The following is a 25904-nucleotide window of genomic DNA, read 5'->3' on the forward strand; positions in this document are numbered from 1 at the left end:
CACTGAACCTCTTCACGGTCACAACCACCGAAGCAGGGTCCAGCTCCGCCACGTCGGAAAGCGAGATCGCGGAGGAGCAGACGGTGATTCCGGGAAATTGTGTGGTGGTGCTGGCGAACTCAGTGAACCCCAGCAAGGATTTCCAGCGATCCATGGAGAGCGTTGTGGAAGCGAGGTACGTAAAAATTAAATATCTTTAGTGGCGCATGTAGTGACGGAACTTTAGTGACGAATTAATTGATAACAAAACTTAGTGACGGAAAATTGTTATTCCATGTTAAAATTCTGATATCGTGAAATTTTAGTGACGGAGTACATGCAGTTTATTCTGTGACTAATTTTAATTTTTCTAATAGATTGAGGAATTGTGAAAAAGTGGATTGGGACTTCATGCAGGAGCTTTTGTTCTGTCACATGAACCTGAACAACAAGAAGTAGTCGCACAAGTTAATTCTCAGCGCCTTCGTCGACGTTGTCATCGCCATGCGCAGCCCCTCGGATATTGCTCCGGTGAAGCTTCGAACGGTTAGGATCGGAAGGAAGGTGCAGAAGAAGACAAGGAAGCAGTTACCTTGGAATTTGGGTCGTCATCATAAATTACTTGTTGGAGGACGAGTTTTCAACCTTCGTCGTAAATCATAATAAAAGCATGGAAACAACTTTGATTTTTCAAATGTAATGTAATTTTTTACATGTATATATTTAAGAGTTTTATGCTCTTATATAAAATAATTTTATATTATTATTTAATCATAATTTATTGTATAAATTATTTTAAGATTATTTTTAAAAAAAAGTTAACAAATTTATCTGAAATTGAATGAAAATGTAAAATTTATTTTTTAGTTGATATATAATATTTTTTTATATTTATCAGAAATTTATTTTATGGAAAAGGGATAAATTTTTTTTAAATATTTTTGTTTTTTTTTTTGCTGAATTTTTTCTATTAAATGTATGTTTAACAAAGTTTTATACCGAAAGTAGATAAAAAAAAGTGTGATTTTTCTTTTGTTTTTTGTTTAGTTAAGTACTGTACGCAAATAAGGTGGATGAAAATGTGTACTTCTCCCGCATTCTTTTTACGGCAAAACAAGAGGAAAATATCCCTGATTTTTACTTTAAATAAATTAAATATAATATAAATGCGGTCTACGAGTCTATTTAAGTAAAAAAAAAATATGATTTAATATTTAATTTTCTATTAACTTATAATTTATCTATTAATAATTCATTGTATGTGACGTAATTAGAATAATATGTGTTTTTTTAGATTAAGTAATACAATATATGAATACTAAAAAAATACAGCTTTTTAATAATGTAATTTTAAATTCAGTAAAAAAATTATGTAATTTTCAACAATACAACCTACAATCAATCATACATTACAAAAGAGAAATAATGTAATTAATTATTTTGTCAAACTCATCTAAGTTTCGGCACTATTTTATTAATTATCAATCTTGATAATATTGTTATTTATAAAGGGGCAAATATTGCTCTTTGTCTCTGATATTTTTCATCTTGAATATGTTTTCAAATTTTAAATATGTAATTTAAGTAAATCATTCGATGACTTAAATAAATATTTGGTTTTTTTGTCAACATTTAAATTTTTGTTATCTGTATTTTTCTATCATTAATTTTTAAAAATTGTTTTACTGATTTGCATGGAAAATAATTTTTCGACTCGCAATAATGAAAATGCTCTCAATGTGTTCAAATTTTTATTTGGACATTTATAATTAATTATGTCTTAAATGATTTATCGAGAATTTCAAGTCCAATCTATTTTGCTAATTGAGTAAATTTGACTCATGTATGTTTCAACTTAATTTTTTTAAAATAATAATTTCTGAACAATTTTTTTCTTCAGAAAACTGGTAAAAGGTTTTATTTAAAATAAATAAATACACATATATTTATTTAAGTATATATATTTGTAATACTTAATAATATTTAGAATATATTATAAGTCATTATATCTATATAGGTATTGATGATGTAGTATATATAGTCGTTGTTTTGGTATATATTTTCTCTATATTTGAGGTTGTCTATCCACAACATGAAAATGTGTAATTTATCTTTCTCCTTTGGCTTAGTGTGCATTATATAAACCTTGTTAAGCCACAATCTTATCATATATTAATTCTGTAATTAGTGGATATAAGATATGATAAGATAAAATATGTTAAAAAAATGTTTAGAATATGATAAAATATGTTAAGATCGATAAGATAGGAATATCATGAAGGATGTATCTAAACTAAAATATGTATAAAGTAAAAATACCTAGTATCTTAAATAAATAACAAAAAAAAAAAAAATACCGGCAAACTTTGTCTCTATGGTAAATTATCTTATGACAATGGCAGTCTGGTACACACAAAAAAAAATAACAAAAAAATTGTATTACGACATTAGTTTTAAATTTACTTTAGATTTTTTTTTCTCTCATTTTAAAAATATTTGATACTACACCGTATTCTGCATTTTATTATTTAATATACCTTTTCAATACGTGTAAGATTTGTAAATTAAAAGTTTCGCTCCTACTTAAAAAAAAAAATCGATCCTATTGCCTTATTTATCCCATGTAAACAATGTGAATTAATTTGTCAGATGTAGTAATAAATATCCTATATAAGTTTCTCCTGTAAAAAAAATCCTATAATTTACTTAATTTAATTATTCATTTAATGAGAGAAAATTATTATTTTTTTAATAATTATTTTTATTTAATTCATCTTTTATTTTTATTTATAAAACTCAATTACTTAATTCATCGTAATTACCAAAAATATATAATTTATTTAATAACAATAAATGTGTCTTAATAAATTTATACACCCTCCGAATTTTAATATTAGCAAAAAAAATGGTTTTGAATTTAAATACAAGCAAATGTCAATTAATTTTTACTTCATTTAATGAGTTTATTTTAAAAAAAACTTAATTTGATAGAGGTTTTAATTTAAATGACTCATTCTTTTACTTAATATAAACCTTTAATGAACAGCAATTTAGAAAAATAATTTATTTTTTAATTGAGGTTGATGCAAATAAATATTATTAACAATTTTTTTCTTAGTCAATGTAAAACAATTTTTTCTTTCTTATATTTAAGGGGATGTATTGAATTAAAATTTAAAAGAATTTTAAAATATTTTTTTTATAAAAAAAGTTTTGTGGTATTCAATTAGAAATTTTAAATATTGTAAATAAGTTAGGTGACATTCAATTAAGACTTTTAAGATTTTTTTGAAGAAGATAACATCATCTAGTGAAATTCAATTATAATTATTCATAACTTATAAAAAGTCTTTTGATATTTAATAATATATAAAATTCGATTAATTATTTTTTAAAAAGGTTTTTGATGAATTTTATTAGACTTTTTAATATAAAACATCTATCAAATAACTCAAATCCTTAAGATTTTATTAGACTTTTTTCTATTGGTTCTCTCATCACACATATCTTTTTCTCTGGTCTTCAAGATGTGTGTGTCATATATTTTTTTCCTATTCTTTTGGAATAAAAAAATATCAACTATATTCCTTCCCTTTGTATTTTTCTCTTTATTTTCTAAATTAAATTAATATTTGTCTTATTTGTTAAGATTAATTATGCTTTCCTTATATTGACTATGTTCATTACTTAGTCAAATATTTTCATAATTGTCATCCTTAATTTTGTCATCCACACAACTCAATAACTTTCTTACTCATTTTCCCATCCTTAATTTCATGTTAAGACTAATCATGCTTTGCTTATTATTGCATCCCATCTAAACATGTCATTAAATTTATCATGAAATAATTATAGTAATTAAAATAAAATAAGAAAATCAACATATAATTTTAAATCTATTGTTCAAACCCAAAAGTGAGAATGAGAATATGCTATTGTAAGAAATGTTACTATAGGAGAACATAAAGGTATAATCAATATAGCTATTAAAAGATTTAAAAAACTATATTGGTTTTACTTTATTTTTTTTATCTAAATCCCATCATTTTTAATTATTTTTTTCATTAACTCTTGTAATTTTGATTGTGTTTTTAAAAATTCATTGAATCCTTTCAAATCTTAAAAATTTATAAAATCATTTTAAATCCTTTAAATTCGTACGATAAATCTATTAAAATTCAAACTACTATAGAAGTCTTCTAAAGAAATTTGATTAGTCATAATATTCATACATAATATTCAAAATCAATAAGACTTTTTCATGCTAAAATAATCTTTTAAATTTTTAATCCAATATACTTTCTAAATCAAGAGGAGTACTATCTTTGTTCTTATTTGTAAGACTCAATTATCTAATTCATGATTAAAAATTTATATATTTATCTCTTTTAGATGCATGTGAATACAAATCTCTATCTTATTTAATTATGAGTGTTTTATTATAAAAATAATTAATGCACGAGATAATATGGATTTAATCTTATATAAATCAACAGACACGGTTAAAAAGCTTGTTCTTATAAATTGAAACAAAAATAGATCTTTTATCAAAACTAGCCTTGTGTTGTCATTAAATTTGTTATTTTGTATCTTCCACTACAAAATAGAAAAAATTATTAATTGTTTTCTATTAAAATTAATTAAGGATATTTTAATAAAAAACAATACAAAATATTATAAATTAAGTCTTATAAAAAAATAAACATAATTTTAATTTAAGTTTTATAAATAGAAATTGAAGATGTAATTTATTTAAAATATACACATAAAAACTCATATTTTCACACAAAAAAGCTCATATAATACAATTTTTAAATTTAACAGTAATATAGCTTAGTAATATTATTTAAATTATTTACTACATTTGTTTTTAAATATAGGATTTTTTAAAAAACAGTTATCTCTTTTTACAAGACTAAGGGAGAGATATTCAATTACGATTTCAAAAGATTTTAAAAATTATTTTTTTATAATTTTTTTAAAAATATTTAATCAAAATTTTTAAATAATAGAAATACTTCTTATAGTATTCAATCAGGATTATTAAAATATTTTAAAAAATTCAATAAAGTAAGCTGATATTCAATTAAATTTTTTTATAATTTTAAAAAAATCTTATAATATTTAAAAGTATATAAAATTTGATAAATTCTTTCTTAACATGAATTTTAATAAACTTCTAATATCAATATCAGTTAGTTACTTGACAACAAGAATTAAAACTAAATTTTTTAAAGAAACTAAAACCAAAATAAATCCTTAAAAGACTAAAGTAAAAAAAATATTATTTTATAGGGAGTAAGTTATTATTTAAACCAATAATTTGATTATGATATAATGATTTTAATTATTTGATTATATAAAATAAAAATTTATTTAATGGTATACAGTATGAGGGAGAAGATGCTTCTAGAAAGAGTTGGGTGAGGTAGGAAAACTGCAAAAGCATCCGTGCGGGTGGGAGCGGGACCCACATCCACCAGTGTTTGTTTCTCTCGTATTTTTAAGACCTAAAGACCAAAATTCCACAGCAGCCCCCACCCAATATCTTTTCCGGGGGTACAATACAAATTCCGAACCCCCCATATTCCTCCCTCGCCGATCGCTCACGTCAGGTAAAACCCTATTCCTCCACCCTCTCAGATCTCTCCCTCCCTACGCTTGTTACATTCATCGGAATATCCCAATTCTGATCCAACCGATTCCGTCCTATACTCTTCATTTTCTTCACGTCTTAAATTACTGTTATATTTCTAATTCATTTATTTACTTTATTATTTTTGCGCGCCGTTTTTTGGACGATTTTGTGGTAATTGCGGGTGTTTTCGATTTTTCAGATTTGTTTTTTTTTTCTTTCTGTTTTGGACGGAATTTTGATCCAGCAAGATGAGCGTGGTGGGATTCGATTTCGGTAACGAGAGTTGCATTGTTGCGGTTGCGAGGCAGAGAGGGATTGACGTTGTGCTCAATGATGAGTCCAAGCGTGAAACGCCCGCCATTGTGTGCTTCGGTGACAAGCAACGCTTCATTGGCACTGCTGGTGCTGCCTCCACTATGATGAACCCTAAGAATTCAATCTCCCAGTTTAAGAGACTCATTGGTAGGAAATTCTCTGATCCCGAATTGCAGCGGGATCTTAAGTCGTTGCCGTTTCTTGTCACCGAGGGGAGTGATGGGTACCCGTTGATTCATGCGCGGTACATGGGTGAGTCCAAGACGTTTACGCCTACCCAAGTGTTTGGAATGATGCTGTCGAATCTTAAGGAAATTGCGGAGAAGAATCTTACTACAGCGGTTGTGGATTGTTGCATTGGAATCCCGGTTTATTTTACTGATCTGCAGAGAAGGGCGGTGCTGGATGCGGCCACGATTGCTGGTCTGCACCCACTTCGGTTGATTCAGGAAATGACTGCCACTGCCTTGGCCTATGGGATTTATAAAACGGACCTTCCAGAAAACGATCAGCTGAATGTTGCGTTTGTTGATGTTGGGCATGCTAGCATGCAAGTGTGCATTGCTGGATTCAAGAAGGGGCAGCTGAAAGTGTTGGCTCATTCATATGATAGGTCTCTCGGCGGTAGGGATTTTGACGAGGTTTTGTTCCATCACTTTGCTGGGAAGTTTAAGGAGGAGTACAAGATTGATGTTTTCCAGAATGCCAGGGCTTGCATCAGGCTCAGGACTGCCTGTGAGAAGATCAAGAAGATGCTTAGTGCGAATCCTGTGGCGCCTCTCAACATTGAGTGCTTGATGGATGAGAAGGATGTCCGGGGCTTCATCAAGCGAGATGAGTTTGAGCAACTAAGTCTTCCAATTTTGGAACGTGTGAAGGGACCTCTGGAGAAGGCACTTGCTGAAGCAGGTCTTACCGTTGAAAATGTACACACAGTTGAGGTGGTTGGTTCAGGTTCTCGGGTACCGGCCATTAACAAAATATTGACAGAGTTTTTCAAAAAGGAGCCTAGGCGGACAATGAATGCTAGTGAGTGTGTTGCTAGGGGCTGTGCGTTGGAATGCGCAATTCTTAGTCCAACGTTCAAAGTACGAGAATTTCAGGTAAAGTTTCATACGTTGGATTGTTCTCTATTTCATTTCAATTCAGAAGGACCCTCATACGCCACTGTTGGTTTTGTAAGCTTGCTTGCTTATTGTCTTCTGTACTTGTTGTAAACTGTACTGACCTTTAGGAATTACTGTATGATTTATGAATCTTAGCATGATTGATGCTTATTTTAATTACATATCTGTGGTATCTACCTGTGTTTAGGCCTTTAGGAAATTCATGCATCAGTTTCTTCTGTGCTTTTTACATATTTGTGAATTGTCATTGCTGTGAAATTATTCATATACTAAGCTTTGCATGCGATATGATGTTGCTATTTTTGTAAAGGTCAACGAAAGCCTTCCTTTCTCGATTTCTCTTTCATGGAAAGGTTCTGGTCCAGATGCACAGGACAATGGACCAGAAAATCAGCAGAGTTCCCTTGTTTTTCCTAAGGGTAATCCCATACCAAGTATCAAGGCACTGACATTCTGCAGGGCAGGAACATTCTCTGTTGATGTATTATATGATGATGCAAGTGGGCTGCAAACACCTGCTAAGATCAGCACATATACTGTGAGCCAGTTTCCAACTTTCTTCTTTTTTTGGTTATATTATTTTTTTGGCTGTGCTGTGACTCATTTGAGTGTAAGCAGATTGGTCCTTTCCAAACTACAAATGGTGAAAGGGCAAAAGTTAAAGTGAAAGTTCGTCTGAATCTGCACGGAATTGTATCCCTTGAGTCTGCAACAGTAAGTTTTTTCTGTCTTTAGGGGGATCCCCCTTCCCTCACCTACTATAACCACCCTTGTGAACTTATGATAGTATACAGAGCATCTGTTCCTGTGATCTAACAACTTCTATTTGTTTTGTTTAGCTCCTGGAAGAGGAAAAAGTTGAGGTTCCAGTTACCAAAGAGGCAGCAGGGGAAAATACTAAGATGGACATTGATGAAGTCCCTGCTGAGGCTGCTGCACCTCCCGCCTCCAATGACACTGGTGCTAATATGGAAGGTGCAAAGGCTAGTACTGATGCCTCTGGGGTTGAAAATGGCATCCCTGAGGGTGGAGATAAGCCTTTGCAAAAGGATACTGATACCAAGGTAAGTACTGTAGAAAAAATATTCAAGCATATGCTCGAAATGTCTTTTCATTTTTTATGCCATTGTTGATTATTTTAGCAATATTTTTGTTGTTTTATTTTGAACATGTTTTGTTGAGTTCTTATGTGGTGCTTCTGTGTGTTTGCATCATCCTGTTGTTGATTTAATATGCTTGATTTCCTGCTTCAGATTAAATGTAAGTCTTAGTGCCTGTTGACTTGAGAAAATGTTTTCTCCTTTTGTTTCTTGTTTTTACTTTTGATTAAAAAAATAACACATTGTTTTCATTTTGTTTTGTTTTTAATGATTTGTGTAAATAGTGAAAACATTTTTTTTACCATGCAAATCTTTGAAAACTGGAAACAAAGTAAAGAGGTATGCCTTTTTTGTCGCGATTTGTAAAAAACGAGAGATCAAAATAGATATTTTTCTCTTTCTAAAAAGACCTCATGTTTTCCATGAGTGCACTGCCAGTCATGTACAATGATATATAATACATATTATATACTCTTCCTGTTGCTTTTTTTGTGCTTCAGTTAGAGTTGTTCAACATGGTTAAGTGATATTTTGTAATTTGGTTGACTGGACTCTTAATGTTGTAGGTTCAGGCTCCAAAGAAAAAGGTTAAGAAAACAAACATTCCTGTAGCAGAGTTAGTTTATGGAGCAATGGTGCCTGTGGATGTCCAGAAAGCACTAGAAAAGGAGTTTGAAATGGCTTTGCAAGATCGTGTGATGGAAGAAACAAAAGACAAGAAAAATGCAGTTGAGGCTTATGTTTATGACATGAGAAACAAGGTGGGTGTTATCTTTTTCTTCTTCTCTTACTCAGGGTCTAACATCAACTACAAATGCCTGTCATATAATTGTTGATTTTTTTTTCCGTTGTCATTTCAGCTTAATGACGAATACCAAGAGTTTGTCACTGCTTCAGAGAGAGATGATTTTACTGCTAAACTTCAGGAAGTGGAAGATTGGCTTTATGATGAGGGTGAAGATGAAACTAAAGGTGTATATATTGCCAAGCTTGAAGAACTCAAAAAGGTTAGGAAGTTTTGTTGATAAGGGAATCCTAGCTCCCATTCCTCAGTCAAACTGTAATATTGTGCAAAGAAAAGGGACCAGAGTACCTCTTGCTGTTATCCTTTGTGTTTTTTTGCACAAACATAAATGGTGTGAGGTATTTCCATGCTAGTTTTAACATAGGCAATCTCAATGTGATTGCAGCAAGGTGATCCAATTGATGGGCGTTACGAAGAATTCACGGAGAGGGGTACTATAATTGAACAGTTCGTGTATTGTATAAATAGTTACAGACAAGTTGCAATGTCGAATGATCCTAGATTTGAGCACATTGACATGAACGAGAAACAGAAGGTAATTGCATGTCAATTTTCTTTCCCTTGTTTCTTGGAATGGTTGTGAATAAATCTGAAACCATTTTTCTTTCTATGTGTTTGTAGGTCATAAATAAATGTGTTGAAGCTGAGAAGTGGTTTAATGAGAAGCAGCAGCAGCAGAGCTCACTTCCAAAATATGCCAACCCTGTACTCTTGTCAGCTGAAATGAGAAAGAAAGCTGAAGATGTCGATAGGTATTTGTTTAAATTCTTGCTCTGGATATGTAGTTTTTGGGTTATTTAGACATCATTTGGCTTAAGTATATATTTAGTGTCTATATGTCTGATGCATTTGGTTTTAGTCATTTTTACATATTTTTCAATTGGTTTTGATTCTCATAAATTTTAATTTTTTTAAAAATAGTTCTTATTTATGATGTCACATCAGTAATTATTTATAGGTGACATGATGCAGATCGCCAAGTAGTGAAGAACTGTTTTAAAAATTTATAAAATTTGTGAGGACCAAAATCAGTAAATTTTTTAAGGACTAAAATGAAGTTATATTTACAGAATTAAAAACACATTTATCTTAGACTTTGTTGGTTATCCCTTTACTGTGGCATTGCTTAATGTATTCTTATAAATCAGTCTAGTTGGGGAAGGATTAGCTGTCACTTGTGAACCTTTTAAGAACATCTTGAGTTCTCTTCATTATTCCTTTTTCCTGTTTAAAAAAATACATATTTTTTGAATAGGTTCTGCAAGCCGATTATGGCAACACCGAAGCCAACAAAGGCAGTTACTCCAGCAGGACCAGCAACCCCATCTTCTCAGAGTGATGAGCAACAGCAACCCCAGGGGGATTCTGATGTCAACAGTAATGAGAATGCTGGGAATAGCAGTAGTCAGGCTGCACCAGCATCTACCGAACCAATGGAGACTGAAAAGTCTGAGAACACAGGCTCTGCCTAATTTTTTTGTTGTTGGTTTGCTCTCAAGTCTCTACTATTTGTATAAGCAAAAGAGAATTTTGCTGGGTTGACAGTGAGTGTGGCTCCTTGGATATTTGGTGTAAGTAGAACCCTCTCGGTTGGTTGGTAACCTAAGTTTTAATTAATATTATGGTGGTTCTTTGGAATCCTGATTTTTTTTCACGAAAGAGTTTAGAAGAAAAAACGACAATGTGGTTGGAATTGGCCAGAGTTACTTTCTCTAGGTTTATATATAGATTATTTGTATAAGATTTTTAGACGATGAATGAATTATAATGTTCATTTCCCGTTTAATACTTGCGTTTATTTTACGTGGCATTATTAACCCTTGCTATACCAGTTTTGCGTTTATTCATCCAAAATAACCATTATAAAAACTGGCTAGACCGAAATGGTTTGACGATCAACTAGTAAGAATATAACTGGTTAGATTGGAAATGTTACAGAACTGTGTCTCGGTCAGGTTTTTTAGTGAACTGGTGGTCTAGTTGGTTAAATCAGTTTAAGTGAATTGCTGATCTGGAAGGTTTTCGAGTTAAGCAGAAGTTGTGAATTTTCTGGGATTTTTAAAAGTATTTTTGATAATTTTTTTTAAAATATGAAATTTATAGATTATGATTCGTTTTTAGATTTTTTAATGTGTATCAATTCATGTGGTTTGACTAGTTATTTACTGAACTTACGGATTCAATGTCTAATCTTGATAAAGTTTTATCGAGTTTTGGGCTCTGTAAATTTTGATTAATTTCACCCTAAGACTTAGTTTAGAAGTAAATTCACACATGTAATATCCAAAAAAAAAAAGTAAATTCAAACATTTAGTATTACTCAAGTTTAATGTAACGGGAGAGAAAAATCGACCACAGTGGGAGTCGAACCCACGACCTTTTGATCCGAAGTCAAACGCGCTAATCCACTGCGCTATGCGGTCTGTTACATTAGTGAGTGTTTTAAATATTTATTTAACAAAATATTATGAGCACCGTCGTTGATTTATCATGTAAAAATTACATTACAATTAATTTTCTTATAAATAAATATTTTGAACATATAAAATATATTTTATGATAAAAAATACTGGAACCAAATTTTAAGTTTGATTAGTTTAAAACAAATCAGTCCTCCTGCAAATGGGAAAAAAAAAACTATTTACATCACCTCTAGCCCATAAGTTTGTGACTTGAATTTAGTTTTTTTGTTTTGTTTCATTGTGGATGCAAGTGCAGGGTTGGTGACTCCCTCCTAGCTGAACTTATGGCAGTTAAGGTTAGCTTGGGTATAAGTTTGTGGAATGTGAGACAGATTGTGGAGATATAGTAGATATCCTGAAAACTTGGGATGTTGACAAGATGATAATGCATGTCAATGTTGGTATCTTTTTTAGTATTAGAGGGTTGACCAATGATGAGCAGAGATTGGACTGTTATGGTAACTCCCAGATTTCGTTCTTAGTCTGCTTGTAGATTCGCCTTTGGATCCTTAGTTGTGCTTTTTTGTTTTGTTTCGTACTTTACCAAAAAGAAATAATACTTATGTGATTAATTCACGAGTAAAGGATGATAAGAAAAATGTTACAAACAAACGATTTTTCTTTTTGTACAAGAAAAGAAACATACTAATTAATACACTACTTTGAATACAAATTTAATTGTTGGTCAAAACTTATTCAAAGTTATAAATTTTGTGAATTTATATTTATATTTAATGAATATTGCTCATATATATATTTGATAAAATTTAATTAATAAAATATTATATTAGAAAATGTATTACTAGTTAGAAATTAGAATGACCATTAAGAAAAGTTGTCACTAAAATAATAATTTATTTGCAAGTGAGTAAAGTTCATTTCAAATCATAATTTATTTTCATTATTACGACTGAAAAATTAAAAAGTACTGTAATTTATTTATTTATTAAATATAAAGGCAAAAAAATAAAATAAAATGGTAATTTAGAGTCAGACGACGCCAAATATACGAAAACGACTAATTAGAAAGCTAAACGACACTTCCCAGTTTCAACTTCATGCTTCAGTGAATTTCTCTGTGATTTTTCTCCCAAAATTTTCATCTCTCGCCATCGCCGTTGGAGAACGCTCCAATTTTCTCTCCAACAATTCGTTCTTTCCCTTCTCAATTTCCGGCGAGTTCTCCCTCTTCAATTTCTCGTAAGATTCATCGATCACAAACTTATATTGATTTCGTTTTTCTGACACTGATCTTATTTTTCCAATCGGTTTTCTTCTCCAACATTTATCGCTTCCAGAATCCAGATCTGGATGCACATGAACCATTGTTTGCATTTGGGGCAACCTTGATTTGGGTTTTTAAGTGCTTTATGGAAACTGTGGTCTTTAAATTTTTAAACTTTTGTCGAATGACGAGTGGCGTGGCTTCAATTGCGGAGGTTTGAGTAACTGGGTCGCTGCTGCAGTGGTGGAAGTTTGAGAATTGGGTTTCGATTTGTTTGAGGAAGTTTTCGGGGAGGACTAGGTGTTTGTCGGGTCGGCGTCATGTTCTATGGTTCGGTGGTATGGGACCCTTGGCTTATTGTTGCTCAGATTGTGTGTCTTCAATGTTTGTACTATATCACCCTGGGGTTGTTCTTGTCGATACTTGTTGGCACACGTGTGTCTCGGTTGAGTCTCGTGTATTTCTTTGACTATGTTGCGATTACTACCTCTACCATTACTGGTTGGTGTGTTATTGCTTCATTTCTGCTCAGCTCACTTGCAGGGTAATTGTTCTTTTACACCTTAAATATTATGTTTCAATTTATTATTGGTTAGCCTATAATTGTTTGCTGATTGTAACTTTCTGATTGTGAGTTGTGACTCCACTCCTCAATAGTGTATCGTAGTTTTTAACTTGAAAGGTTAGGTTCATTAGTTATGTATTTATTTATTTAATCGTCATTGCTTCTTTGATGTTGTTGTATGAAGTAGGAACCTTTAGCATTTTCTTAAACTATTGTCATGTATTTAGCATCTTTCCAGTTTTTTTTCTTTTCCATTTTTTTGTTTGTTTTTGTTTGGTTTAGCAGTGTTATGCTTACAAGCTTATAAATGAATGTTAATTCTTTAATCTGTTTGTTCTCTTTGTGTTGGACTGGTTGTACTGTGTTATAGTGTGAGAAAAGAAACAAAAAGTTAAGCTTTGAACCTTTGACATAGATGTGCCTTGAATTCGGAAATTTTAATTGTCTCTTTCATCCGGTGCGATTGGAATGTTAAAAGAAATGAGATTTGGTTTATAAATTAGATCTTGTGTTTGGAATGTTACAAAATAGGAAATGTTTAGTGTTTTTTTATAAAAAAATCCATTGGATTTAACGGTTTAGATTTAGAAATTGTATGAAATATTGTGTTTGTTCTGTGATTATTTTGTTTGGGAGGAATGAACCAAAGGAGGCATTCTTAGCTGTTGGGTTATGGCTTTAATGCATTTTTGACTGAAATTATGTAGTAGCTTTAGGTTGTACTTACACCACTATTAACTTTATGCAGGGCGGTATATGTGTTTTATTTGATCGAAAGATCAAAGAAGTGCTTGGATTTTTCAGCCACCATCTACATTGTCCATCTTTTTATATGCATTGTGTATGGGGGTTGGCCCTCCTCTATAACATGGTGGATTGTGAATGGTACTGGAATTGCAGTGATGGCTTTGCTAGGTGAACGTCTGTGCATGAAGCGTGAACTCCAGGAGATATCATTAACACGATTTCGTTCAAGTAAGAACTTCCTTCTTGATGGATGTTTATCTGGCTAATTAGACATGTGCTGTTTAAAGATTTGTTTGTCTGTGTTATATTTTATATGTTGTGCTATATCTTTTCTTTATCTTGTGTTTACTTATTTTCAGAAACCTGAATGCATGTTCAGGATGGCAAACTTAATTTGTATTAGGCAGGCTTTTAAATTCTATATGTATGTTGTGTTGGCTGTTTCTTTTTTCTTGCTTTTCTTGCCTTTCCCCCTTTTCGAATATTATGCTCAGAAGACCAAACATTAGTTTATGCATTAAGTTTTAAATTGGCATTTCAGTTTGCATATCATGTTGCATTAAGTTTTATACTATTTTCTTTGTTGATAGCTCATGTAGTCTAGAGTTGGGACACCTAGGGCGAGCAGTGGGGTTTGATTCCTAGCAGTATGCTCCCCATGTCCTGAAAACCAATAGGAGTTGGGTCTAGTGTAAGAGGTTAGTCCCCTAAGGGTGGAGAAAGATGGGGTTGAACATGAGGTAGAGGGTAAAGAAAGAAGTCTGATTTTTGGGTTCCAGGGAGGACGGAATCACTAGAAAAGGCTTCATTCTATTAGATGAGATTAGCTACATGGATCACTTGAGATGCCGTTTGGATAAAGTGCAGCTCATATTTTTTAATATTTAATAAATGTAAAAATTATTTTTTAATAAATATTATTTTAAAATTTATTAAATATAATAACAATTTTTAAGATAAATTCTAAATCTTTTAAAATGTATTAATTTACATATTTGGCTAGGAGTATCGATACTCCAATTGGAGGTTAGAGCATGGGAGCCTATTGCAAACTGTAAAATTTGCATTCTTTCTGAGTAAACACCACTCGGTATCTAAGAATTTTCATTATGTAAACACTCGTGAAAAGACAGGCACCTATCTTGCCTATCTTTCTGCATTTTTTTTAATTTTATTGTGTAAATCATTAAATTAAAAATTTTAACAGTTTAATATGGTTAATTTGATGTTGGAGTCTGGAAAGAGTAGTGGGTGATTTGGGGAGCCGTTGAACGGTAAAATAGTTTAACAAAATATGGACATCACTTTTTTATTGTTATAGTTAATGATGTGTTGGAAAGCATTCTGTTTTATATACTTCCAAATGTTCGTTGACTAGTATTGTGGTTTAATACTGTCGAGTTCCTTGCAGATGTTTGATGGGCAGAAGTACTTTTGAATGCAAGAAAGAAGTGCTGCAGGATGGCAACAACTTTTGCTTCTATGTATTGGATGATCTACAAGATAAAGCCCACAAAGTCAATAGTTCTATGCTGTCTCTGAAAGACCTACATTTCCTTTCTATTCTTTAGTTGTAATAGAAATGAAACATACATAACCAGACGAGAGTACATAATATTTCAGGAATTTCCGGAAGTCTTATTGTAATTTAATTCTATTCTATTTCGATTTTCCTTCCCTTTAGTGTTGTTGGTTAAGTTGATGCATTTAGTTGATAGAGTTTTTATTCTTTTTACCCTTTTGTGAGTTTTCGGATCTGTTTACAATCTCGGAATTATGTTACTTCTTTCTGTCCGATAACCTTTAATGAGGTTCTAATATCAGGTAGCAGAATGAACCTCTCAGTCAGATTTGTTTTTTCACTTCTTCATTGATTGATATATTGCAGCACACTTTGTGGTTAATCTTCCTCTATTTAGTTTAATTGCTAATGTTACATTGTCACTGTACTTTCGCTATGTTTATGAAAAAAGAGGAATGCCGGTGACATTCTTTCTCAAAGATCTCTCTCAAAGAGGAAAATCATTAATTAATTAATAGGTTTTGTTTCTCATTTAATACTAAATTAAGAGAGAATAATTAAATGAGTAGTACACTTAACATTGATTTAGAAAAAAGTCTCAGAGTACACTTAACATTTCTCATGAAAAAAAAAAACTTTTCGTATAGTGGTTTACATTGATAAATATCTGAATTGGCTTTTCTTTTACGTGATTGATGGAGTTCTGATGCACCAAAGTCTTGTACTTTGATAATATTTAAACCACAGTTTATTCATCCCTTTGTCATGGTAATGAAGCTTGTGCATGTAAAAGTTACATGACGAATTACTTAATTTACACGTAGTTATTGGAAGCTCTGGATCCACTAACGATCGCTTTCTTTTTTGTTAATGCTTTGATATTCTTTTCAAATTGGGAAAACATAATATTTGTATTGAAGGAAAAAGAAAAAAAAGAAGAAAATATAGTCACATCAGAAAAAAAGGAGAACACTGGAACGCTCGTCTTTGATTCTTCTTTGCTCTTAAAATATCTATTTATATTTATCAATGTCCACAGAATAAAGTCATCCCAATATTCTTTGCTTGGATGCTCTTTCCCTCTAACAAAAGCCAAAAATGGACAAAGGTAACTGACTAGATTAAAGTTACAGCCTGGGATAAGAAACGCTCTACGGAAAGAACAAATGCCTTGTTTGTCAAGGTTTCTACCAAAACATAGATTGTCTCAGAGAGGCAAAAAACTTCTTATTTTAAGAGAGTTTTCTCCAAGAAGTTAGAAGCCGTCATCTTTTCCCATTTGTCCTAGAAATTCATCTATGGAAATCAAGGCTGAGCTTTCCAGGAAGATGAAATGTCAGCCACAGCTTCTCCTACTGAGAGATAGACTCCTTTCAACCCAAAGGAATCCAAAATATTTGACTGATGCAACTTTTCCATCACATTTCCAACAGGATTTGCCAACACAAGCTGCACCAATCAATTGTGAATATAAAGATTAGAAATAAAAGTGGGGCAAGTCTTTATGCCTTATTATGAAATGTTACAATTAGTATCTATACCTGAAGTGATCTTTTGTCCAGTACCTTTCTGAGTTCATATAGAGTATCGATTCCACTTGTGTCTATGGCTGTAACAGCTAGGGAAAGAAAAAAAAAAACTATTTTTTCAGTCAAAAGCATCTCAAAGCTTTGATAACAAACCTTTAAGTCAGATGAAATACATACCTGTCATGTCCAAAATTATGCACTTCAATGTACTTTCATTATTTGCTTTTACTCGCTCTTCCTCTTCTCTAACCCATCTCAGTATCCTATAGCAGGAAAAGCTCTCAAGTGGTTGGAATCTCAGAATCACTCAGAAAATGCCTCTAAAAAATCTTTTAAATGTACTAAACATTCACAAATTGACAATTCAGAAATCGCTTTATCTAACCTTTCTTGTAGGTACGTTGAATTAGCAAAGTAGATGGGAGACTCAACAGCCAAAATGACAAATGAAGGAATCCTCAAAGCTTCTCTATATTGGTTTAGGCTGTGGAATATTGGCGTCCCTGGTATATTCCCCAAAACCAGTGTGTTTGGCCTAGAGACATGAAGCAAGATCTTGAAGACTGATATTGCCACCTGAAGATTTTGGCCAAGTCAGTGATATTAGTCACATAGCATTAGCATACAATGTATGTTAGCTTTCTAATAACATAAACATTAAGGAAATCCTAGCTTACCGCTATTCCAAGGCCTAAAGGCACTGAAATGAACCAAACACCGAAAAAGGAGCACAAGCAGGCCAAGAAATCAAGCTTGTCAACCTTCCACAACTTATATGCACCTTGATAATCTATTAGCCCTACAACAGCAGTGATGATAATGGCTGCTAATACTACATTTGGCGTGTAATAGAACAGTGGCATCAGAAACAAAAGGGTCACAAGAACTGCTGATGCCATGATTATATTTGAGACTGCAGTCTGTGCCCCGGCATTGTAGTTAACAGCTGATCGGGAAAAGGATCCTGCAAGTTTATTTTAATGTTAGAATGAACATTTTCTCAAAACTTCCATCTCTTCAATAACTTAACTAACTTCAAGTCAGATGGTCAAAAGAGAGAAGAATCATTGCCTGTTGTGACATAGCATGAAGAACAAGAGCCAGCTATGTTCATAAGACCAATGGCCATCATTTCTTTGTTTCCATCCACCTGGTAGTTCTTAAGTGCAGCAAATGTTCTTCCTACTGCAATTCCTTCCTGAAACAGAAGAAAGTAGCAGTTGAGTTATATGGTGTATTGTAGTATTTGTGTGTGCACGTTTGCATTTAAGCTAAAATTTTAGTAAAATTTTCCGTGACCAATTATGTTTCTCAGTTTGGTCAAACTTACAGTGAGAGATAAGATCCCAGTGACAAGTCCTGTTTTGATAGCAAGAGCCAAATAAGGACCATTGAAGTATAACATATTTGATGATGGGGGATTAAGTCCCTTTGGCAATTCACCAATCTGACATAGAAAAAGATAAGAGTTATTAGGAAGAAAAGTTATATTTGAGCATCTCTTGTGTGTGTTTTAAAAAAATAGAAGGGGGAGTATCCTTTCTTACAATAGCAATTTTATGTGTCGTATTTCTCAGAATAAATACAAAAATGGTTGACAGAATAACTGATGTCAATGGGGCAGCTGCTGAAACCCAGAATAGTTTTGGCTTCTTCAAGCTCTGTTGCAATCATTAAGAAATTTCAGATCTTAAGAAGCAGATGAATTAATTATCTTCAAGCAAAGAGCAATAGTCTTTGTATTTTTGTATTCAAGATATAGAATAAGAATCTTACAATGTGCCTTGTTGTTAACAGGAATAGTAGGAAACTGAATCCCAACAAAAGGTTTTGCCATGACCACTGCACAAGTTGCTCAAAAAATTTAGTGACCACATACGTAATTACACTGAAAATTGTATAAGTAGGACAAATACGAAATATGTATTTTCATTTAAAAGTGACCCTTAATTGCCTAGCTATTGCATGTTTCCATTCATGACATAATTAGAAGGAGGATTTTTTATTTTTTATTTTATCTTTTAATACTAGTTGGAATCTAATCCCGTAATATAAAAGTCAAAGAAGAGAATATATACATATAGCTGGTTTTCAATTAGCAATTTCAGTGATAGTTTAATTCTTATTAAAACAGAATCAGTGCTATCAAAATGTATTGCGGTGGGGAATTTCTTTTTTGTTTTTGAAGTAGCTTTACTCTTCCGACGATTTTGAAATATATGCAAAACAGTAACCATAAAATATATCTAAAAAAATTGTGGCCGTCCTTTAAAAAATATTAATTATTTTCTCAGTTTTAGCATATATTTTTACAAATTAGGAATAAAACTAAAACAAATTATCAACATCAAATTATACCTCGTCTCTTTGCTTGAAAACAGAAATCAGTACAGGTGTTATTTGCATCTTGTTGGTGAAATGAACTATTCCAAGCAACCCTTTCAGCTGTTGCAGTGATACAATAATCGCTGCACCAGCCATAAAACCCACCAGTGTTGCCTTTGAGAGAAAATCAATTACAAAGCCTAACCTGTTTGGAACATCAAAGGCTATTATCAATCATAAAATATTACTTACCAAATACCAATCAATATATATATAGCCTTCAAGTTGCTGTATTCAAATTTAATTGAAAAAAAAACATAATAGAAAAATTAAACCATGATTTAATACCTTAATATACCCAGAGAAGATTGGAACAAACCGGCAAAAAAAGTGGCAGTGAAAGCCAACTTAAGATAGAGAATTGGATCTTGACTAAAGGAAACCGTCTCGCTTAACATTGATCCCATGACCAAAGATGCAATTGAAACTGGACCAACACCAAGATGTCTAGAACTTCCAAGCAGGGAATATATCAGTGGAGGCACAAAACTGGAATCTGCACAATATTCACTCCACTTGAAAAGTTAATTCACATCATCATTGACCATATATATATTATACATCTACCACAAAAACTCAATGGCATGCACTAACAAAGGGTACTAACATAATCCAAGAATAGGAGGCAAGTTTGCAAACTTAGCATAGCTGATTCCCTGCATAAAAAAACATTCAAAATTTATTCGTACCTCAATGAAACATGCACATGTGAGTATTATTAACTATTAAGGAGAAATTATTACATCTTCCAGGACCATCATGTATTCATGGTCCTAAGTCTTAACCAATCTTAACATGACATGTTTTAGAACCACCACATGTTCATAATTTCGACTAATCTTCACCTGACATGTAACCAAAGTTTCCAATTTACGAGAAAGATTTAGTAAAACTCAATTATGTGTTAGGTGGAGACTGTCTGATATAGTGTGGGACCATGTAATAATTTCTGATTACGGAGGGAAAGAAAAGGTGCGAGACCTGAGGAATGGCGAGGCTAGCAATGGTGAGACCGGAGATGATGTCGGAGCGGAGAAGGGAGAGGTTGTAGTGAGGGGCCCATTGAAAAATGGGGAAGAAATATTGAAGTGCAAGGAGGAGCTTCATGAGGCATGTTTGGTTCTTGAACCTGTGGAGTGGATCATCTGGGAAGAAGATCTCAGAGAGTCTGTGTCTGAGTTTCTGCAAGGTGGTGCGTTCTGGTGGCAACCGAACCTTGTGAATTTCCAAGGGTGGCATTTGTATCTCAGCTTGGATCTTCATGTTATTGTTACTACCATTGTTGTTGCAAGCTAGGTGCTCAACTCTACTGTTGGAGTAAGAGTTCACACCCATCGATCGGTTTTCTATTAACAACAAACACAGGGGTGCCTCTCAATTTATAGAGGGAGAGGGAGGGAAACTGTACGTGGCATCAACTCAACACAGTGTCTCTGTCGCTATCGTAGTGGGGAAATGTTGCAGTTATTGGAATATTCGGATTTGTCTTCTCCAACCACTTCTCATTAAAATTTTCTGGTATATTTTACACTTCTTTTTATCTGACTATCAAATCACATGAATTTTTTTTCAAGAGACAATCATATTTTTATTTATTTATGATATTGTGCGAAGTATTCACTAACTTTTTAACGATTAGTTTTCGTCTGAAAATTTTATTGACCATCTTTAATAAGATCTCTAATACCTTATGTAAGAGGATCAAATTGAACTAGACAATCATGTTTAAATAAGTTAAAACAACCTTATCTTAGGGTTTCTTTGGAATGATTATGAGTTTTTGGATTCAGATTTCAAATCCAATTTTCAAAACATAACATGTTTGACAAAAATATAGATGAAATGATATTTAGATCATTTTTGAAATATTTTTATATTTATTTTCAAAACCAATAAAAAGTTTTGTAAATTTGATTTTTAGTTTTAAAAAACACACATATTTCACATTTGACAATGATATTTTTTGTTGTCACTAGTGTCATAACTAGCAATCACTACCACGACCACTGGCACCGTTATCATCACCGCCATCGCCACCAACATCACCAGCATTGCTACCACCACCACCACCACTATTAGTGTCATCACCACTGTCACCATCATTATCACCACCACCACCTCTGTCACTACCACACAACTACCACCAATGTCGTCGCAACCATTATCATTTGGTGTCACCACCATCATTGTAACACCCTTCTACCCTACCCCAAGACATATACAATTGTAATATTTTCTAAATACGTTCGTAGTGGAATTTAATTAAAAGAATGTATCGACTTTAAAAAAAACTATTTCGCGATAATAGTATTACATGTCAAATATTTGTAAACTCAAAGAAAACATATCAATAAAAAACGTAATTCCATGTTAAACAAATCTTGACGCTCCAAAGTCCATACAAACCATATTAAAAAAATATGGTGAAAAACTATTCATTAATTTAATCCTTAGATAAATGAACAAAACTTGTGTTTCAATGTTACATTATTTCAGTGCATCAATAACCCTAAAATTAATAGTAATATAAAGTGGAGACCTAAGTCTCTTATGTAGCATCATCATCATAATCTTATAGAGACTCACCTGCAAGGTTGACATTCAGCCCAAACACAAACAAACGGAGAGTGAGATACATATCACAATCGATTTAAAATATTAAGGAAGCCATGAAGATATAAGATACATTTATAAACAATTACATTTCACAATACAAGCATGTCTCCAAACAGATGGGAAGTGAGATACATTTCAAAATAGATTTAAAACATTAAGTAAGTCATAAAAATATAAGATACATTTATAAACAATTACATTCCACAACATAAGCATGTCTCCAAACAGATGGAGGGTGAGATACATCTCACAACAGATTTAAAATATTAAAAAAGTCATAAAGATATAATATACATTTATAAATAATTACATTCCACAACACAAGCATGTCTCATTCAAATCAAACATTTCATACACAAAGTCACTCACGAAATATGATGCATATTAGACCTATAGACTCGTATGCATGTGATACCATTTTGGAAAACACTCTGAATGTAGCTCGGGAGTCCATTTAGTCGACTAATTGTCACACAATGAGCAACCTGACATTATCAATCTCACCGAGATGACATCACAAACAACGCATTAAGGTATTCTGTCCTTGCAAGGATACTCCAACACATGTGATCAACATGAGCTTAAAGGAGATTCCAAACCGTTGCACCCCCAAGGTTAGAGTCATGCATCAACTTATTCATTACCTCCTCGATTAGGTTCATAAACGTTGTTCACTTCAAAACACATATGCACAACTGTTAACTTATTGACAAGTATATCAATTCGTCTAAGTAGTATTTTAAAACGGAAGTCTGAGTGTTGAGTCCACAAGGACTTTGACTGTACTCAGAGTTTGTGTGTATCCAATTTTCAAGCAATTAATGAATTGATTCAAATATTTGTAACATGTGACATTAAAAGTAAATTGACATAACATTAAACTAATAAGCTAGCATGTGCAAGGGCGAGAAAAACAAATACTTGGAACAACAAAGTGACGGTCGATGCAAAATTACGAGTATGTTAGAGTTTAGCCTACCAAAACTACTCTTGATGTAATGTTAATAATTTTTCTCTATTCAATATTATTTCAATTATCACCTATATCTACTTGTATACTCTAACCATGATTCCTCACACGAAAGTGCCTAATTTACTTAATTTCTCCCTTAATCCCTTAAGAGATAAACTAGATAAATTGCATTATAGACAAAGATGCTTAAAACAAGCTAAATAACACCATTCTCTCCCTAGAGATGAATTATTTAGATGTTCTTTTCTAGTTCTCAAGAGATAAACATTTTTCAATGCCTAAACCCTAAAACATAACATGAGCATAGATGATTAAGCCACAAACATGAAAATAAGCACAGAAAAGAGACAATGAAACTGAAATAACATTAAATAGATAGTAAGAATCATTACATTAAGAGTGTTTGATTGTTAAGCTCCAAACAATGGATGATTTAACCTCTTATTGTCATTAGAGGTTTACAATTACAAAAGGGACGAAGATGGTGGAAGAGAATAGAGGGAAATGGTGTGGAAATGAAAGGAAGCCTCCCAATGGGTGATTCTCCCTCTAAATGGACGTGCCCTAGCTCTTGTTTTGTGGGAAACACTGAATACCCCATTCCTTCTCTTTTTCCTCACTTAAAATGCAACACAATCATGATTTTTGACATTCTGCGTGCTAAGCGAGGGCTGCATGCTAAGCGACCGCGTCGTGCTGAGCGAGTGTGGCATTCTAAGTGAGACTTTCCAGATCTTCAACTCTTTTTCATGCCTTCTTCCATGTTTCTATAAAAAAAAATACACCACCAAAATACTATAAATTTACGAGTTTGAGCACCTACTAGATAAAAACTCAAAAAGATGCCAAAATCTTAATGTTTAACACAAAAAGAAATAATGAAAGAGAGAGAAAATCAGATAATTTCTATGTGACTTAATTACAAAATTTACTTATGAAAAACAATTATCAACAACATGATGCATGATTCATAGACAATATGTGCATAATTTATTTTCGAATTCCCATGGAGATTCCTATTCCCTAGGAATTAGGCTTTCTTAACATTTTTTCGCAACACATATGCATATCATGGCATATTACTTTCACATATACTTGTAGACATCATACATTTAATCACAATATCAATCATGGGCAAAATCACTCATTTAAGAAACAATATCATGACATCACTTCATTTGTCAAATCATAAGTATAAACATCATGCATCGTATTACCACTCATTATGATATCAATATTACACACTCATTTTTTCTCCTAAGTTACTATGCCTTCATATAGTATAATAATCATGTCTAGAGTTGAACTAATCCTATTAAGTTGGTTCTCATCTCATTAGAAATATAAGAGAGTCATATGCAACTTCTATGTTAACCTCAAAATCTCATTCAACCGTTTAGAAACCTAAAATTAGGAAATATACAAACTGACCACATAATCCTGACAACTTAACCTTTACTCACTAAAATTGCAATATCTGGAGTTATATAAATTCTTTTTGAGTGAAATCAAATCCTTTAACTAGATAACATCCAAGGATACAACTCTTATTAAGAAAAAAAAGTCTAATTCTATCATTTAAGTACACGTTTTGGAATTCTAAGTTAACATTTTCTATCAGAAAATCATCACATGCGTCCAACATCAATTATCAAATTCAATTTCAAAAATATCAAAACGACAAAATATCAAAACATCCAACAATCAAATTCACCAAAATCATAACAAAACAAAGTGTTTTAGAGTATTCACAACCCATCCAAGAAAATAAACTTGCTATAATCATAAACCTAAGATCATACAATCTACCCTGACTCATTACCACTCAGATAACAAAAGAAAACAATTCCTCAATAAGAAAAAGAAAGACGATCTCATGACCACTTTCAAGAACACATTGTCCCAATGTCTTCATCCACCACAATCTCCACGATAACTCTTACTATGACAAAATCTTGGTTGTGATTTAAAACACAATCACAAGCCGTCTAAATTTCTCGAGTTTCAAAACTCAAAGGAAAATATAAAAAATATTGATTGAGGGGTTCCATGCCTAACGCTAAGTCCACTTAATTCTTTGGTGCATATAATACTTGTTGGTCTCCTCTATATATAGGGGAAGAAAGGGGTTTATGAGATTATTTTGCCCAATGTAAAACTTAGAGCATTTTTCACTTAGAGTTGAATTTAACATTAAAATAAGAAAAATTTGATGAACTTGATCTCCAAGAGTCTTTTTTGGTATGATAAATCATTTGAAATAAATTAAAATATGAAAAATGATATTATTTGAAAAATATAGTTATGAAATTTCAAGTTATAACTAAGTAATTAAATATATAATTTTATGTCACTTTGCATTTAGTTTAATAATTATTTTTAACAAACACTTTTAATTAATTTAGTTAACCAACTTCTCGATTTCAGCTAAATATTTTCAACCAGTTATGTTTTTAGCTAGCTATTAAACCCAGTTACTTTTTAACATTTAGATAATTTATCCACTAATTTTATCAAATGCATTCTTAATTTCTTAATCAAAATAATTGTTAACATTTTCCATAAAGCCTCAGTTTTAGTTTTTTTTTTTCCATTAGATCAACGCTATAATTCCTAAAACGTGTTTTCGCAAAAAGAGAATTATTGATGCATTTTAAGAATATTAATACTAGATTTTTTTGAATTTCCTTTGATTGGGCCAAAGGAACAAGTAACAATTTCAATTTCATCAGTCCCTGTTGCATCATGTCCATATGAATATGATTTTTTTGGCAAAAAGATACAAACTTCAAAAATTAAATGTACCATTCTATAAAAAAATAATTAATTGTACCATTTTTCCAGTAACAACATGCGTTTTTTCCAAAATTAGATAAAATAATTTGAAACTATTAAAATTGATTAAAATATATAAAT

At 32.0% G+C, this 25904-nt stretch overlaps 3 protein-coding genes and 1 non-coding gene across 6 annotated transcripts; 2 read left to right on the top strand and 2 right to left on the bottom strand.

Moving 5' to 3' along the window:
- The first annotated feature begins 5466 nt into the window (after positions 1-5466).
- Positions 5467-10752, top strand: LOC114422415 (heat shock 70 kDa protein 14-like). 2 transcript variants are annotated; one of them, XM_028388752.1, is made up of 10 exons: positions 5467-5594; positions 5817-7035; positions 7370-7597; positions 7678-7773; positions 7899-8123; positions 8732-8920; positions 9020-9166; positions 9350-9499; positions 9586-9716; positions 10220-10752. In XM_028388752.1, the coding sequence occupies exons 2-10, from the start codon at positions 5866-5868 to the stop codon at positions 10434-10436; spliced, it is 2553 nt and encodes an 850-aa protein (XP_028244553.1). In that variant the 5' UTR covers positions 5467-5594; positions 5817-5865; the 3' UTR covers positions 10437-10752. The 2 variants fall into 2 exon arrangements, with proteins under 2 accessions (XP_028244553.1, XP_028244552.1); XM_028388751.1 differs by having other exon boundaries at positions 5468-5594; positions 8726-8920.
- Positions 10753-11313: 561 nt separating this feature from the next.
- Positions 11314-11387, bottom strand: TRNAR-UCG. Its single transcript has one exon. It is a non-coding gene; the product is annotated as a tRNA-Arg (tRNA).
- A 1063-nt stretch (positions 11388-12450) lies between these two features.
- On the top strand, positions 12451-15867 carry LOC114422421 (protein SYS1 homolog). Of its 2 annotated transcripts, XM_028388763.1 has the most exons (4): positions 12451-12626; positions 12725-13195; positions 13965-14191; positions 15375-15867. In XM_028388763.1, exons 2-4 carry the CDS (start codon positions 12972-12974, stop codon positions 15380-15382), a joined length of 459 nt encoding a protein of 152 aa, XP_028244564.1. In that variant the 5' UTR covers positions 12451-12626; positions 12725-12971; the 3' UTR covers positions 15383-15867. The 2 variants fall into 2 exon arrangements, with proteins under 2 accessions (XP_028244564.1, XP_028244562.1); XM_028388761.1 differs by having other exon boundaries at positions 12451-13195.
- A 574-nt stretch (positions 15868-16441) lies between these two features.
- Positions 16442-20766, bottom strand: LOC114422417 (probable sulfate transporter 3.4). The gene is made up of 13 exons (XM_028388755.1): positions 20381-20766; positions 20007-20055; positions 19688-19895; positions 19373-19544; positions 18791-18856; positions 18562-18675; positions 18345-18461; positions 18086-18212; positions 17692-17978; positions 17400-17590; positions 17192-17277; positions 17027-17103; positions 16442-16934 (listed from the first exon to the last, which is right to left on the bottom strand). Exons 1-13 carry the CDS (start codon positions 20732-20734, stop codon positions 16791-16793), a joined length of 1992 nt encoding a protein of 663 aa, XP_028244556.1. The 5' UTR covers positions 20735-20766; the 3' UTR covers positions 16442-16790.
- Between the last annotated feature and the right edge of the window lie 5138 nt (positions 20767-25904).

Source organism: Glycine soja, chromosome 8 (assembly GCF_004193775.1).
Source record: "Glycine soja cultivar W05 chromosome 8, ASM419377v2, whole genome shotgun sequence".
Classification (NCBI taxonomy): Eukaryota; Viridiplantae; Streptophyta; class Magnoliopsida; order Fabales; family Fabaceae; genus Glycine; species Glycine soja.